At 41.1% G+C, this 15,567-nt stretch overlaps 1 protein-coding gene across 6 annotated transcripts in view; it reads right to left on the reverse strand.

Annotated features, from left to right (window-relative positions):
• Nucleotides 1-2,262: 2,262 nt before the first annotated feature.
• ARHGEF7 (Rho guanine nucleotide exchange factor 7) overlaps nucleotides 2,263-15,567 on the reverse strand; it is a 223,673-nt gene continuing 210,368 nt past the window's right edge. For 4 of the 6 annotated variants that reach the window (XM_089693578.1, XM_089693575.1, XM_089693577.1 and 1 more), the window contains 2 exons: nucleotides 6,338-6,392; nucleotides 2,263-4,462 (listed from right to left, as the gene is read on the reverse strand). In XM_089693578.1, coding sequence (XP_089549704.1) covers nucleotides 4,340-4,462; nucleotides 6,338-6,392 — 178 coding nt within the window. In that variant the 3' untranslated portion in view covers nucleotides 2,263-4,339. Of the gene's footprint in view, nucleotides 4,463-6,337; nucleotides 6,393-11,443; nucleotides 11,547-15,567 lie in introns of all 6 variants that reach the window. The other 2 variants (XM_089693579.1, XM_089693576.1) reach the window with 1 other exon arrangement.

Raw genomic sequence — 15,567 nt, forward strand, 5'->3', positions numbered from 1 at the left:
CACAGGTTGCCACTGGAGTCCTCTTCCACTCCTCCATGATGACATCATGGAGCTGGGGGATGTTAGAGACCTTTCGCTCCTCCACCTTCTGTTTGAGGATGCCCCACAGATGCTCAATAGGGTTTAGGTCTGGAGGCATGCTTAGCCAGTCCATCACCTTTACGCTCAGCTTCTTTAGCAAGGCAGTGGTCATCTTGGAGGTGTGTTGGGGTTATTTTGGAATACTGCCCTGCGGCCCAGTCTCCAAAGGGAGGAGATCATGCTCTGCTTCAGTATGTCACAGTACATGTTGGCATTCATGATTCCCTCAATGAACTGTAGCTCCCCAGTCCCGGCAGCACTCATGCAGCCCCAGACCATGACACTTCCACCACCATGTTTGAAATGTTAGGCAAGATACACTTGTATTTTACTCACGTGGTTGCCGCCACACACGCTTGACATCATCTGAACCAAATAAGTGTATCTTGGTCTCATCAGACCACAGGACATGGTTCCAGTAATCCATGTCCTTAGTCTGCATGTCTTCAGAAAAATGTTTTCAGGCTTTCTTGTGCATCATCTTTAGAAGAGGCTTCCTTCTGGGACAACAGCCATGCAGACCAATTTGATGCAGTGTGCAGCGTGTGGTCTGAACACTGACAGGCTGACCCCCCACCCCTTCAACCTCTGCAGCAATACTGGCAGCACTCACATCTATTTCCCAAAGACAACCTTTGGATAGGATGTGGAGCATGTGCACTCAACTTCTTTAGTCGACCATGGCAAGGCCTGTTCTGAGTGGAACCTGTCCTGTTAAACCACTGTATGGTTTTGACCACCGTACTGCAGCTCAGTTTTCAGGGTTTTGGCAATCTTCTTATAGCCTAGGCCATCTTTATGTAGAGCAACAATTCTTTTTTTCAGATCCTCAGAGAGTTCTTAGCCATGAGATGCCATGTTGAACTTCCAGTGACCAGTATAAGAGAGTGAGAGCCATAACACCAAATTTAACACACCTGCTCTCCGCTCACACCTGAGAACTTGTAACACTAACGAGTCACATGACACCGGCAAGGGAAAATGGCTAATTGGGCCCAATTTGGACATTTTCACTTAGGGGTGTACTCACTTTTGTTGCCAGCAGTTTAGACATTAATGGCTGTATGTTGAGTTGTTTTGAGGGGATAGCAAATTTACACCATTATGCAAGCTGTACACTCACTACGTCACATTGTAGCAAAGTGTCATTTCTTCAGTGTTGTCACATGAAAAGATTTACAAAAATATGAGGGGTGGACTCACTTCTCTGAGATACTTTATATACGTGATTTTGCATTCCTGGGTAGGGGCACGTGCGCCCTACCCGTGCCGCCATTCGCAGCCGCAGCTGTCAATCACCGGGTCCCGGTGATTGCCTTGCATCTCCGAAGGAGAGGAGTACTGTTTGTAAACAAAACAGATCTCCTCCCTGTCAGCTCGTGCACACTGCTTTGGATAGCAGCACAGCCATCCAAAGCAGTGTGCTCACAGTGAAGCACACGGACACAGCGTATAGTAAAATAGCACACAGTTAACCCTTTGATCACCCCTCATGTTAACCCCTTCCTGCCCAGTGCCATTAGTACAGTGTCAGTGCTTTTTATTTAGCACTAATCACTGTATTTGTGTCACTGGGGATGTCAGTGACACCAAGTGAGTTCCCCCCTAGTGTCACAATGCCTACCGCAGTCCCGCTATAAGTTGCTGATCACTGCCATTACTAGTAAAAAATAAATAAATTCCAATATCTATACCGTCATTTGTAAACGCTATAACTTTCATGTAAACCAATTAATTTACACGTATTGGGATTTAGTTTTTTAGCAAAGACATGGCAGAATACATTTTAGACTAAATTTATGATGAAATTAGATTTTTAAAATATTTTTACTGGACATGTTTAATAGCAAAAAGTAAAAAATATATTTTCTCAAAAATGTCTTTTTTTTATAGCGCAAGAAATAAAAAGCACACAGGCGATCAAATACCACCGAAAAAAAGCTCAATTCGTGGGAAAAAAGGATATCAATTTCATTTGGGTACAGCGTTGCATCACCGCACAATTGTCAAAGTAACGTAAAAAATGGCCTGGTCGGGGGGGGGGGGGGTAAATCCTTTGGAGGGCAAGTGGTTAAATGGCATGGCTATAGTTACAAGTGTATGATTGTACCTTCATAGTTTCCCAGTCAGTACTCACACAAAATTAAGCTGCACACCATGATCCCAGACCACTCAGCAAGATATAGAAAAAAACACTTTTATTAGCTGAAATAAAAGGCTACATGTTACTGTTGTGTATCAAGGGACCCTTTCTCATAATTTGCTTTTAACTACGAACAGCATTTCATTACAATACTTTTCAGTTCAGTAAGAAATAATCCATCCAACTTGGTCACAGTTTAAAATAAAATAGAAAATAAAACTGCAGTCAGTGGCACCGCCACTGCTTTTATACTTTTAAACACAATTTTCTTTTTTTTTTTCTTTTTTTACAATCAGAGCAATTCCCTATATGGCTTCCAATGTACTGAGATAAGAACATTTTGTAACATAACTCTGCTTACAGTCATATATTGATTTGCTGGTAGCATAAAAGACTTTAGGCAGCTTGGATATCTAGTAGAGAAAAATGTCCTGAGAATGAAAGAAGTTGATTTTAAAAATCAGAAGAGCGGCTACGTCTGATGTTATATAAAAGTGAATACAATATTTTCTTAAAGAAATGCAATTGCTTGGGATAGATTGTCATTTCTAAATAAGCAGAGTGGTATATTTTCTACGGTCATTGCAGTTCCCTTGTATGCAAGCTGCTGTACCATTGTATGCATATTTTGTGGTCAGTAAAACAGGTGGTAAGGTGAAAAATCACACGAAAGGGGTAATTTTTAAGTTGTAAGGTAAAAAAAAAATAACAGTTGTGCACCATAAATAATATATGTGCTTAAAAGAAAAAAAAAACAAGAGTTCTCCCTTCAGTAGAATTGTATCTACAAAAAAACTGCTGAACCAATGTAAACAGCAGAGTAAAATTATTTTCTGCTGTAAATCAAAAAAGGGAGTGCATTCAGGCTTCTTCAGCAGAACTCAATTTCTAACCTAACCCAGAGATTTTAATAAAGTCATTGACACAGGTGATCTAGCTAGGCTTCCATACTTCTCTCTGCCCTGAAGTCATTGCTTTTCAACTGCAGTCCTTATGACCAGCCATTACTTTTCATGTCTCCTCAGGTATCCAAAATTACCTAGTGCATTTAGTTTTTGAAAAAGCTACTTCTTACATGGATGTGTTGCAAAACATGCACTACTAGAGGTTCCTGAGGTTTTATCATTGAACTAACAGGGATTGGTAACAAATGCTAAATATTGTTTTGACACTATTTTGGATGACTTAGAAATAATTTGATAAACTCAACTACAGTACATTACAAAAGGGAGAATTCAGCCCAACCAAAAACCAAGTTATATTTCATATTTAATTGGAAGCAGGTGAAAAACTCAAGTAGCAAATATGTATACTTTCCATTAAGTTTAGCAGTAATGATATAAACTGGAACAAAAATACATGTAGATATATACAATTTCATATGCCCCCCCCCCCCCCCAACACATTAAAGGTAAACATAATAAATATATTTATATATATTTGTATAAACACAGATCATAAGTTGTTAGTGACAAGTTTATAGTTGAAAAATGTAGCCTCCCTTGCTTTGACTGTTTTAAAAATGCATGTTGTTGACATATAACATAAATAAGGCGATTAAATTAAATACACGGCCTGACTATGAGAACATGTACTAATGAGACCAATTTATCTCATGCCAATGTGTTTTTTTTTTCCCCACTTTGTTTAAAGGTAGACTTGCTTTGGAAATATTTACACTTGACTGTTATGCAACACACAAAAAACAAGTAAAAAGATGATTTAGTGCCTTTTACATACACATTCAAAATATTATATACATAAAAGGAGCAATACAGGTCTCGACCAGTTTAAAAAACACTGGTAATTACAAAAAAAAAAAAGTCAGACTCTTAGCAACTGCTCTTTCCGCAAAATGAGGTAATTAACGTGTAAAGTTGATACGGTTTGGATTTGGTGCTATTCAACGTTTACCAACTTCACACTTTGCAACTGCTGAAAGGGGTGTCTAAAGACAGTCAGTCAGGTATATATTCTGTACAGTACAACCGAGAGTCGTATTACAATCCAGTTACATCTTAAACTGTAGTGCTTCTGTTCACATGGACACACATGTAACAAACGTCCAATTATTTTTGATCCCTGGTATGGAATAAGAAGACACTGAGTGCTGCATTACAAATTGGTTTCATCCCATGAGGGATCATTCATATTCTTTAGGACTTTTCTGATGAGCTTTTCAAGATCTTTTCTAGCTCGCTGTTCTTCCTCTAAAGACTTCTTCATCTTTTTACTGTCCTGTAGATTATATTAAAGAATTAGTTTACAAATTCAAAAATTGGCTTTAATTATGTTTTTTTTTTTACACCAAGGGTATATGCAACTTAGAAATATACATTAATCATAACCTAACCAGTCAATTTAATTGCATAGCATCCTTTAAATTTACAAATATAGTGCAAGAGCTTGCCATATTAGATACAAATTAAATGGTTCTTTAGGATAGGTCCTCAAACTACACTGCTGAACTAAATCTAAAAGAAATGTGTGCTGTCAGCTTAAAGTGATTCTAAATGTTCTAATAATATTTAAAACAAAAAACACGTTATACTTACCTGCTTTGTGTAATACTTTTGCATAGAGCAGCTCTGATTTTCTTCTTTGTGGGTCCTCCGATAGTGCTCCTGGCTCCTCCTCCCTGCTAAGTGTCCTCAATAACAAGCCTCTAGCTAGAGGACACTTGAGCAGGCTCACTCCCAAGCTGCACTCCTGTGAATGGACATGGTCCATTCACACAGAGCGTGGTTTGGTCCCATCCCCCGCTCTATCCTCATTGGCTCACTAGATGTGATCGACAGCAGCAGCCAATGGCTCCTGCTGCTGTGTGAGCCAATTAGGAGAGAGAGACCTGGGAGAGCCGCAGCTCTCATGTACATCGCTGGATCGAGATGGGGCTCAGGTAAATATGGGGAGGGGAGTTAAAGGGAGGGGGGCTGAGGGGGGAGCTGCACCCAGGTGGTTTTTTTACCTTAATGCACAGAATGTATTATAGTGGTAGTAAACTCTTTCATGCTAGTTTTACCTACAGGTAAGCTTATAATAAAGCTTACCTACAGCTAAAACGAACATATCCTAAACCATGCACCATTTAAAAAATATTCCAGCGAGTGTCACTGGTGCATGCGCTTTGAAGGGATGGCCTTCCTGGAAGGAAGACCTGGTGAAGGAAGCCCGGTCAGCGGTGACAGCGCACCGCTGGAGGGCTTCATTTTAAGGTAAGTCGCTCATAATACTAGTATATTATAATATCTGCAGGGAGAATTTTGAATTTTTTTTTCTTTGCATAAGGAAAGTTTACTACCACTTTAAGGTAAAAAAAAACCTTCTGCCTTTCGAACCACTTTAAAGTATAACTAATTTTAATAATAAAATTATAACAATTTTGGATAAAACCTCTAGTATGATAAACCTCTGTCTTTGCCATCTGTGTCTCATTAGGGAGATTTCCTTTAACTTCATGTCCTGCAGACTCAGCAAGAAGTGAGAGCATAACTTACCCATTATGAGAGAAATCCCCTCTTCAGCAGCTGTCTTGGGAACAAGTGTTCCCTTTGGAAGATTTTTACCCTCTATTCCAGTTCTAGTGGCAACTCAAAATTTTGGATTTACCTTCACTTTCATTCCCCGAGATATTGGTGGTCAGGGCTATTTTAGAGAGTGAATCTCCCTAACAGGGACACATGTGGCAATAAAACACAGTTGATACAAAAGAGAGCTATATTAAATAGAGATTTGGTGCAGATTCTAAAACAACTGGATTAGGAATGGAACAGAAAGGGAGTAAAAGGTGAATAGTAAGGGGAAAGGGTTAATGGGAAAGGGGGAAAGTGAAAGAAAGTTTTAAAGAACAGACTTTGTAGGATCAATATAACTAGAGTTCACTGAAATACCAAACATCACGTTTGTCAAAGTACTAAAGCAAGAGGATCAGCGTTTTCAGGAGGAGACCATTCTTAAAAAATTCTCGGACAGATATTTAACTGTACAGAAAAACAGCTACCACACTAGACTGCCCTAAAAGTAATCACGGTAAATACCTTAAGAATTTTGGACAACAAGCTGTTACCTTTTAAGTGTAATAAATTATTTAATAATGTATTAAAGCATACAGACCTGTTTTAGCTCCTGAACTTCATCTTTTAACGCATACACTGTGTCAACAAGACTCCTTGAAGATAAACACACATTGTATAGCAATGTCAAAATCTTTGAAAGCTTTAAATAATATATGAAGGTATATCATTTTGTAAGTTGTTGCGCAAACTGTTGGCGCTATATAAATCATGTATTATAATAATAAATGCTAAATAAACCATTTTTATAATAGTGTGAATTTCTAATGAGTGCTTTCAGAGCATAAGCAGTCTTGCATAAAACAGGATTTTGCCTTTGAAGTACATTTTCTTGGAGTACATTACAGGGCATAAGATGAAATATTCTGGAACCACCAATGGGTTCTACTACCACCTTCAGGAGAATTTGATGGAGGCAAAGCAAAGCTGTAAGGACTGCACAGTATAACCTCTCCTACTCCCAGCATGCCTCAATTTAGTAGCAAGCAATCATGGGAGTGTATGATAAGAACAGAGTATGATAAGAAAAGAGGAGTTTTGACTTGCCTGTAAATTCCCCATCTTGAATAATACAGGACATAGGCAAAGTATTCATAGAACCTAGGTACAGGCTCGCACTTTTAGGTGACTGGACTAGCAAAACTTTCAAGGACATGCCCTCTGGGTACCTTCCTTATAACCCTACCCCATTTTGTGAGTCCTCAGTTTTGTAGCAAACAATGCAGAAAAACCAAGGAATGGAAGGAAGGGTGCCTTATATTCTGTGATTTGCTGGATATGGAATTTACTAGCAAGTCAAAATACCTCTTACCTTAATCTTACAGTAAAGAACACAGGTTAGTAAAATAGAAGGGAGGGTGTCCTGTACTGCACTCCAAGATTTGGAATTTACAGGTAAATCAAATTTTATCTCATCCTAATCATGAGGTAGATGACACAGGCAGAATATTTAAACACCATGGGACATCCCCAAGCAATTAATATGAAGGGTGGGAAACAACAAGGCAAACAGAACTGTGACAACGGGCCCAACAAGAGTCAAAAGACCCAATCTCAGAAAGCTGCTGAGAAAACCTTGCAACCAAAATCTATATCAGTAGACTGGATGTCCACCTAGGAAAACTTTGAAAATGTATGCACAGAAGACCATGTGATGGCCTTACACAGTTGGGCTACTGAGGCTTGGTAATGAAACGTACTTGAGAAACCCACCAGTGCAGGAGCAGATTTCTCTTTGAGAATGTAAGCAATTTTAACTTTTTTTTATCTTAATAAATAAGTTACAACACTATGAGAGTTCCCTCTCCCCCTCTGGTTTTTACTATTAGAAGCGGTACTGGCATCATCTTTAGCCATACACCTCACTTCAGTGGATCACAATGAAAATTTTGAAGAAGATGGGAGTCCACAAAGGAGAAACCCCTCACCAGAAAAAGCACATCAGACTCTTATGCTTAACAGCAGAGGATCCATCTGGTCTGGTGAGTGCGGAGAAAGGAGGGGCACTGGTCACCAAGCACATTGTGGTTCTATGCAGTAAACCACAATGGCATAGTCTGGTTGCACCCTACCTGGGTGACCCTTCAGAAGAGGGTTTCAGTATTGTAGAGCCAACCTGGCTACTCTGAGCTCAAAAATGTTGATGAGAAGCTTGGCTTCTCTCAACAGCCATGGTTTTTGGGCTGTTGGAAATGGAACACTCCAATCCAGCCTGAGAGATTGCATCTGCTGTGATCACTTTCCAGTGATAGGAAAGGAAGGACTGCCTCACTCTCAGGGTGGTGGTCCACCAAGATAGGGAGTTCCCTGCTTGGTTGAGCAGGAGTATTAGAAAATCAAAAGGAAGGAGCATGTTTGTTGAAGGCTGACGATATTTTACTGAAGAATTCCTGAATGGAATTGGGAGAATTGTATTGCTTCCAAGGAGGCTACCATCAGGATTAGAACTCTCATGGAGAATCTCAATGTGGGATAACTCTTCTCAGATTCTCAGGATTCGAGGATGTGCTCCTAGAGAAATATTTTTTTTCTGGTAGACATTTGCTTGGGATGTGTCCAGGGTCAGACCAAAGTATTCCAGGAAAGGCTGGTGCAACAGATCTGACTTGTGAACATTTTCTGATATATAAAAGTAAGATGAGTGCTTCAAAAAAGCTAGTCCAGGTAGGTACAGTGCATCCAGAAAGTATTCACAGCGCTTAACTTTTGACACATTTTGTTATTTAACAGCCTAACAAAATGGATTAAATGCATTTTTTTCCTCAACATTCTACAAACAATACCCCATAATGACAATGTGAAAGAAGTTCGTATTGAAATCTTTGCAATTTATTAAAAATAACAAACGCAAAAAAAAAAAAAAAACACAGGTACATAAGTATTCACAGCCTTTGCTCAATACTTTGGTGCTAAGGTTGCTTCAACAATTACAGCCTCAAGTCGTTTTCAGTATGATGCTACAAGCTTGGCACACCTATTTTTGGGCAATTTCTCCTATTCTTCTTTACAGTACCTCTCAACCTCCATCAGGTTGGATGGGGAGCGTCGGTGCACAGCCATATTCAGCTCTCTCCAGAGATGTTCAATCGGGTTCAAGTCTGGGCCACATCAGCACATTCAGAGTTGGTTCGTAGCCTCTTCTTTGTTATGTAGGCTGTGTGCGTAGGGTCGTTGTCCTGTTGAAAGATGAACAGTTTCCCCAGTCTAAGGTCCAGAGCGCTCTGGAACAGATTTTCATCAAGGATGTCTCTGTACATTGCTGCATTCATCTTTCCTTTGGTCCTGACTAGTCTTCCAGTTCCTGCTGCTGAAAAACATCCCCAAAGCATGATGTTGCCACCACCATGCTTCATTGTAGGGATGGTATTGGCCAGGTGGTGAGCAGTGCCTGGTTTCCTCCAGACCTGACACTTGGCATTCAGGCCAAAGAGTTCAATCTTTGTTTCATAAGACCAGAGAGTTTTGTTTCTCATGGTCTGAGAGTCCCTCAGGTGCCTTTTGGCAAACTCCAGGCGGGTTACCATTTTGCCTTTTACCGAGGAGTGGCTTCTGTCTGGACACTCTACCATACAGGCCTGATTGGTGTAGTGCTGCAGAGATGGTTGCTCTTCTGGAAGGTTCTCCTCTCTCCACAGAGAAATGCTAGAGCTCTTTCAGAGTGACCATCGGGTGCTTGGTTACCTCCCTGGCTAAGGCCACACTCCCTCGATCGCTCATTATGGCTGGGCGGCCCGCTCTAAGAAGATTCCTGGTGGTTCCAAACTTCTTCCATTTATGGATGATGGAGGCCACTGTGCTCACTGGGACCTTTAATGCTGCAGAAACCTTTCTGTACCCTTCCCCAGATCTGTGCCTTGATACAATCCTGTCTCGGGGGTCTACAGACAAATCCTTGGACTTCATGGCTTGGTTTGTGCTCTGAATGCACTGTTAACTGTGGGACCTTATATAGAAAGGTTTATGCCTTTCTTAATCATGTCCAATCAACTGAATTTCCCACAGGTGGACTCAAATCAAGTTGTGGAAACATCTCAAGGATGATCCGTGGGAACAGGATGCACCAGAGCTTAATTTTGAGTGTCATGGCAAAGGCTGTAAATACTTATGTACATGTATTTTTTTTTTTTCGTTTTTTATTTTTAATAAATTGCAAAGATTTCAAAACAAACTTCTTTCACGTTGTCATTATGAGGTATTGTTTGTAGAATGTTGAGGGAAAAAAATGAATTTCATGCATTTTGGAAAAAGGCCGTAACATAACAAAATGTGGCAAAAGTTAAGCACTGTGAATACTTTCTGGATGCACTGTAGGTGGGACTTGGATGCCCTGAGTTCTGAGCAGGGCAGACAGTGGCACTAAAACCTTTGTGAAGCCTCTGGGAGCAGAGGATAGGCCGTGCAAAAAACTGGAAGTTTTTGCCTGCCAATGCGAAGTGCAGAATGTGTAGATGAAGTGGGTACATGGAAACATATGGATAATCATGTGGATGTCCACAGATGCCACATATTCCCCTTGTCTCAAACCGTTACTAATCTTGCGGATTCCATGCGCAATATTGGAAGCTGTAGGAATTTGTTGAGGAACTTTAAATCCAGAATAGGCTGAATACCCAGATTAGGCTTAGATTCTGTTAACATGTTTGAGTAGAAAACTCTGAATAAATGAGTAGAAAACTCTGTCTTGTAGCTGGTCTGGAACAATGACCCCCTGGGACAAGAGGTGGTTTAGATTACTTTGCAAATCTAACTGTCTTTGGGCAGTTTTTGGTTGATTTAAAAGAAGACAGTGGTTAGGTGGTAGAGCTTTGAACTCTATTTTGAACCCTTTTAAAACTACTGACTGAACCCACAGGTCTGGGGTGTCTGTGACCTAGAGAGAGGAAAACTGTAACAGACACCCTCCCCCTACTCTTAGGCGTAAGGGTGTACTTTCATGGTAAAACTTGGGGAAGACTTGGTAGCCTTGGTGGTCCAAGTCTTACACCAAAAGGGAAGGCTGAACTTTATGGTTTTGAGTTGAAGCCTGATTACAGCGGACAGGTGCTCTGCATTTTGAAGAGCAAGGGGCTCCTGAAGGTGTTTCTGGGACCTTCTGCTGTGGAAATAAAATCTTCCCACCTATGATCTCTTTGATAAAATTTGTCAAGAACAAACCTCTTCATTGGCATAAGTGTGTGATGTGTCTTTTGCAGACAGCTTCAGCTGTCCCAGCTTTCAGCCATAAGATTCTGTGCATGTGAATAGGGCTTAGAGCCATTCTGGAAATTTGTCTCATGACATGTTCTAGGACATCTACCCAGAAATACAGGGTCACGTTAATTGTTCACTGTCTTAGTCCAGTTAGCTGTAGTTTGACAAAGTGAATTGCAGCCAAAGCTGGTAGCAGGGCTGGGCTTCAAAATTAAAGAGAGCTTTAGAAAAGTCTCAAATTTCCTATCTGCAGAATTTATGAAAAAAGGAATAATTACAATAGGTACAGTGAGATGTTTGTTTAGGATAGAGACAGCAGGATCAATTCCAGTTGAGAAATGGAAGGAGCAGAGGCGTGGCCTTTTAGAGCCTTGAAAATAGCTATATTAAAGTGTTACTAAACCCACAACAGTAAAATCAGTGTGTATATGCAGTAAAGCATGCTTTTTATACTCACTGTGGAACCTAAGGGGTTAATCCTCTGCACTGTGTAAAAAGGCCATTTGATCCTTTCTTCTCTGTTCCTCCCCTTTTTCAAGCGACCACCACTTATCTCCAGACTGAAACGTAGGCATGCATATGTTCAGTTTGCTGTATATTGCTAGAGAGATTTTTTATTCTTGGGAGAGTGCATGTGATCAGCACAAGGCCAATTAGCACTGTCCAGACAGAGGTCAGGGGATTTCCATCCTCCTAGAACAAAAAGAAAACTCCTCCTACAAGCTTTAGCTAGTGCTGGGATGGACACAGATAGAAGCCACAAGACTACTCTAACTTCTGATGGGAAAAGGTATTTAGCAGTTTATATTTACTAAAATATTTTCAATTCCATATTCTGTGTACTGTGGGAGACCAGATATAGAGAATGCAGGGTCCTGGGTTTAGTAACACTTTAAGGTCATAATTTGTATGAAGGAAGTGCAAGATAGATGCTGAGAATTCTGCCTTAGTCAAATAGGTAATTGTTGCATGAATGAAATAGAACTAGAATAGGATGCTGAGACCAGTGTTAGGACCTATTCCTGCTCAGGGCAAGGGAATATCGACACTCTGAGGTTCCGTTTTGTGTGGGCCTTCGGCAGAGCGAATGTTCTCCTGCAATTTTGGATTGCTCCCTTTTGCCTGGTCTCTGCTACGGCTACAAGTGACGGTATTCCCCTGTGGGATACTCACAGTATAAACTGCAGACTATAGGACAAGGGTTCTCTAAGGTGCATATGGTAACCCAGGTGCAGACCATCCTGTAACAAATCTTCTTAGTGGAAGGGTAGGAGGCGACACCTGAGTACCTTATAAAGGTTCTAGGCAGAAGTGGTGTTAAAGTGGGCGACCAGTAATATGATGTAACACCTGGTCATCCATTTGACAAACTCAGTGGCTGAGTTTGCGCTCCAAATTTGAAACGTTTGCACTTTGAAGTAAACACATTTCAAACATAGCCCTGTTTTTTACAGTAATGGTCACAGATACAGGGTGACTGTCTTTTCTGTCCACAATGCAGGACTGTAAATAATGTCCAGGCTTTGCCCATCCTGGTACGCATACCCATGAAGGAGTCTTCAGGGACTGGGTTCCAAAGTGATGGACCACAGCTCAGGAACTCTATGGCATCCTGCAGCTAATGCAACACGTTGCAAGAGCCATGGTGAGTGTCCATGAAGGATCTAATTCCAAAAGCAACATTACAAGCCACCCCCACAGAATGAGGTCCAGGTATGGCTCCTAAGAAAATAGTGAGTGCTTGACTGAGGGATCTGAAAATAAAATAATAAACAAGTTAATCTTAGGGTGCGTTTCTTTGTGAAGGAAAAAAGGTCCATTGTTTTAAGACACTAGCACAACACGGAGGGTCCAGTCACCTGAAAGTACATGCCTATAACCCATGGTGTTTGAATATTTTGCCTGTGTCCTGTACTGTACAATTAAGATATTTCCTTTTGATGCTTTGGAGCAGGGCATAAGGATGGTAGGGCTACGCCTTCATTTAGGTGGAAGACTGATACCACTTTAAGAAGAATGGTCGTGGGCATAAGACTACCTTGTTCATGTGAAGAATGTGAGCAAGACAGTGGATTGCAGAGCCATTCTTACTGCTCTGAGTTGTAAGATATTATTAAGGAGTTTGGCTTTCACAGGCAACCATGTTCCCTGGACTGTAATGGACTGGAGCACTCTTACTCAGCCTGTAAGACTGGCATTGGATGTCATTTTCCAGTGATAAGAAAGGAGGAAAGACTTCTCTATTGTTATGACTGGACTGGAGATCCAAGTTAGGGAATTCCTTGTTTGGCTGGACAAGGCCTAGAACTCTTTTGGGTAAACTCATTGTGGAGTGTCTCTTTCAATTTGGAACACAGACTCAGAGAGAATTTTCTTCTCTGGAATGAAGACTTTTGCCTGAAATGTATCCAGGACCAGATCCAGGTATTCCAAATGAAGTGTAGGTTGGAGGAGAGATTTTTGAAAACCGATCACCCAACCAAAGTCCTGGAGCAGCTCAAATGCCCTGTGGAAGTTTGCGGACAGCTGGATGGGAGATGAATCCTTTAGAAGGTCATCTAGATAACCTGTGACCTGGATGCCCAGAATTCTTAGAATTGAAACAAAAGGTGCTAGAACCTTCGTGAATACTGTGATAGGCCAAAAGTGACAAACTGGAAGCTATTGCCACGGCAAACCCTCAGGCAAACATTCTCTGTGCCGAAAGTCAGCACAACACTTAATGTTGATGAGATGAATAAATGGGAATATGCAGATAGACATCTTGGATGTCTACAAATGCCATGTATTCCCCTTCTCTCAAAAAGGCAATAAATCCTTGCAGATTCCATGTGAACTTTTGGAATTTGAAGAAATTTGCTGAGGGATTTTAAGTTCAGAATAGGACAAATAGCTGGACTAGGATTTGGTACTGAGAACAGATTTGAAAAGAATCCTTTGAACCTGTTTTGTGTGGGTACTGGCACAACTACTCCCTGGGACAAGAGATTGTTCAGGACATTCTACAAATCTGACTGTCCTTGGTCAGTTTCATGATTATTTGAGAAAAGAAATTGTTGACGGGGTACAGTTTTGAACTCTATTTTGTAGCCCTTTGAAACCCAAAGATTGAACCCACAGGTCTGGATGTCTGTGACCCAAGAAGAGGCAAAACTGAAACAGATATCCCCCCACTCTTAGTGAGGGTGCCCCTTCATTGGGAAGAGAGCTTTGGGGAAGACTTGGTGGGCTTTGTGGCCCATGTCTGGTGCTGAAATATTTTTTTAAAGCGGAAGCCTGAGTAGAGTGATTATGTGTTCTCCTGAGAAAAGGAGTTTTTGAAATCTGCTGTGGAAGTAGTACCTTTTTTCCAGTGTTGTGACCCTTTCTTTTTAATATATTTATAAACGATATAGGGTTTGGGATTAAAAATCCCATTTCAGTCTTTGCAGATGACACCAAGCTGTGCAGTGGAATAACGTCCGTACAGGATGTCTTCAGTTTACAAGCCGACCTCAATGCACTGTGTAATTGGGCAACTATGTGGCAAATGAGGTTTAATCTTGATAAATGCAAGGTTATGCACTTGGGGGCTAAGAATATGCATGCATCATACATACTAGGGGGAGAACAACTGGGAGAATCAATGGTGGAGAAGGATCTGGGAGTTCTGGTAGATCACAAGCTTAATAATGGCATGCAATGCCAAGCTGACGTTTCTAAAGCTAGTAAACTCATCTATTGTATTAAAAGAGGTATAGACTCCAGAGAAAGAGATATCATGTTACTCCTGTACAAATCATTAGTAAGACCTCATCTGGAATATGCCGTTCAGTTTTGGGCACCAATTCACAAAAAGAACATTGGGGAACTGGAGAAAGTACAGAGAAGGGCAATCAAACTGATAAGAGGCATGGAGGAGCTCAGCTATGAGGAAAGATTAAAGGAACTGAATTTATTCTCACTTGAGAACAGGAGATTAATGGGGGATATGATCAACATGTATAAATACATCAGTGGTTCATATAGTGAACTTGGGGTAGAGCTATTCACCCTGAGGTCATCACAGAGGACAAGGGGGCACTCTTTACATCTGGAGGAAAAGAAATTTAATCTCCAAACACAGAAAGGTTTCTTCACAGTAAAGAGCTGTAAAAATGTGGGATAGACTCCCTCAAGAGTTTGTTCTGGCCAGCTCTGTGGATTGCTTTAACCACCTCCCGCCTGCGATATAGTAATATGATGGACGCAAGGTGGTTCTCACGTTCTGGGAGGACGTCATATGACGTCCTCCCATTCTAACCATGCATGCGCAGTGATCGGCGGTGCGCTGTGTCCCTCAGACACAGCGGATCACCGATCCATGGAAAGAGCTGAAGATCGGCTCGGTCATGTGATCAGCTGTGTCCAATCGCAGCTGATCACATATAAACAGGGAAATGCTGGTTATCGGCGTTTCTCTCCTCTCGAGCTGTCACGAGGAGAGACGGTAATCGGCATTCCACAGAGGGGACATGTACACTGATCATCAGAGCACTGATGATCAGTGTAGCCCCAGCAGTGCCACCTGTCAAAGTCCATCAGTGCCAGCTGTCAGTGCTC

Source organism: Staurois parvus, unplaced genomic scaffold (genome assembly GCF_062004578.1).
Source record: "Staurois parvus isolate SC_StPar_1 unplaced genomic scaffold, SC_StPar_1.0 ptg000634l, whole genome shotgun sequence".
NCBI classification, from domain to species: Eukaryota; Metazoa; Chordata; class Amphibia; order Anura; family Ranidae; genus Staurois; species Staurois parvus.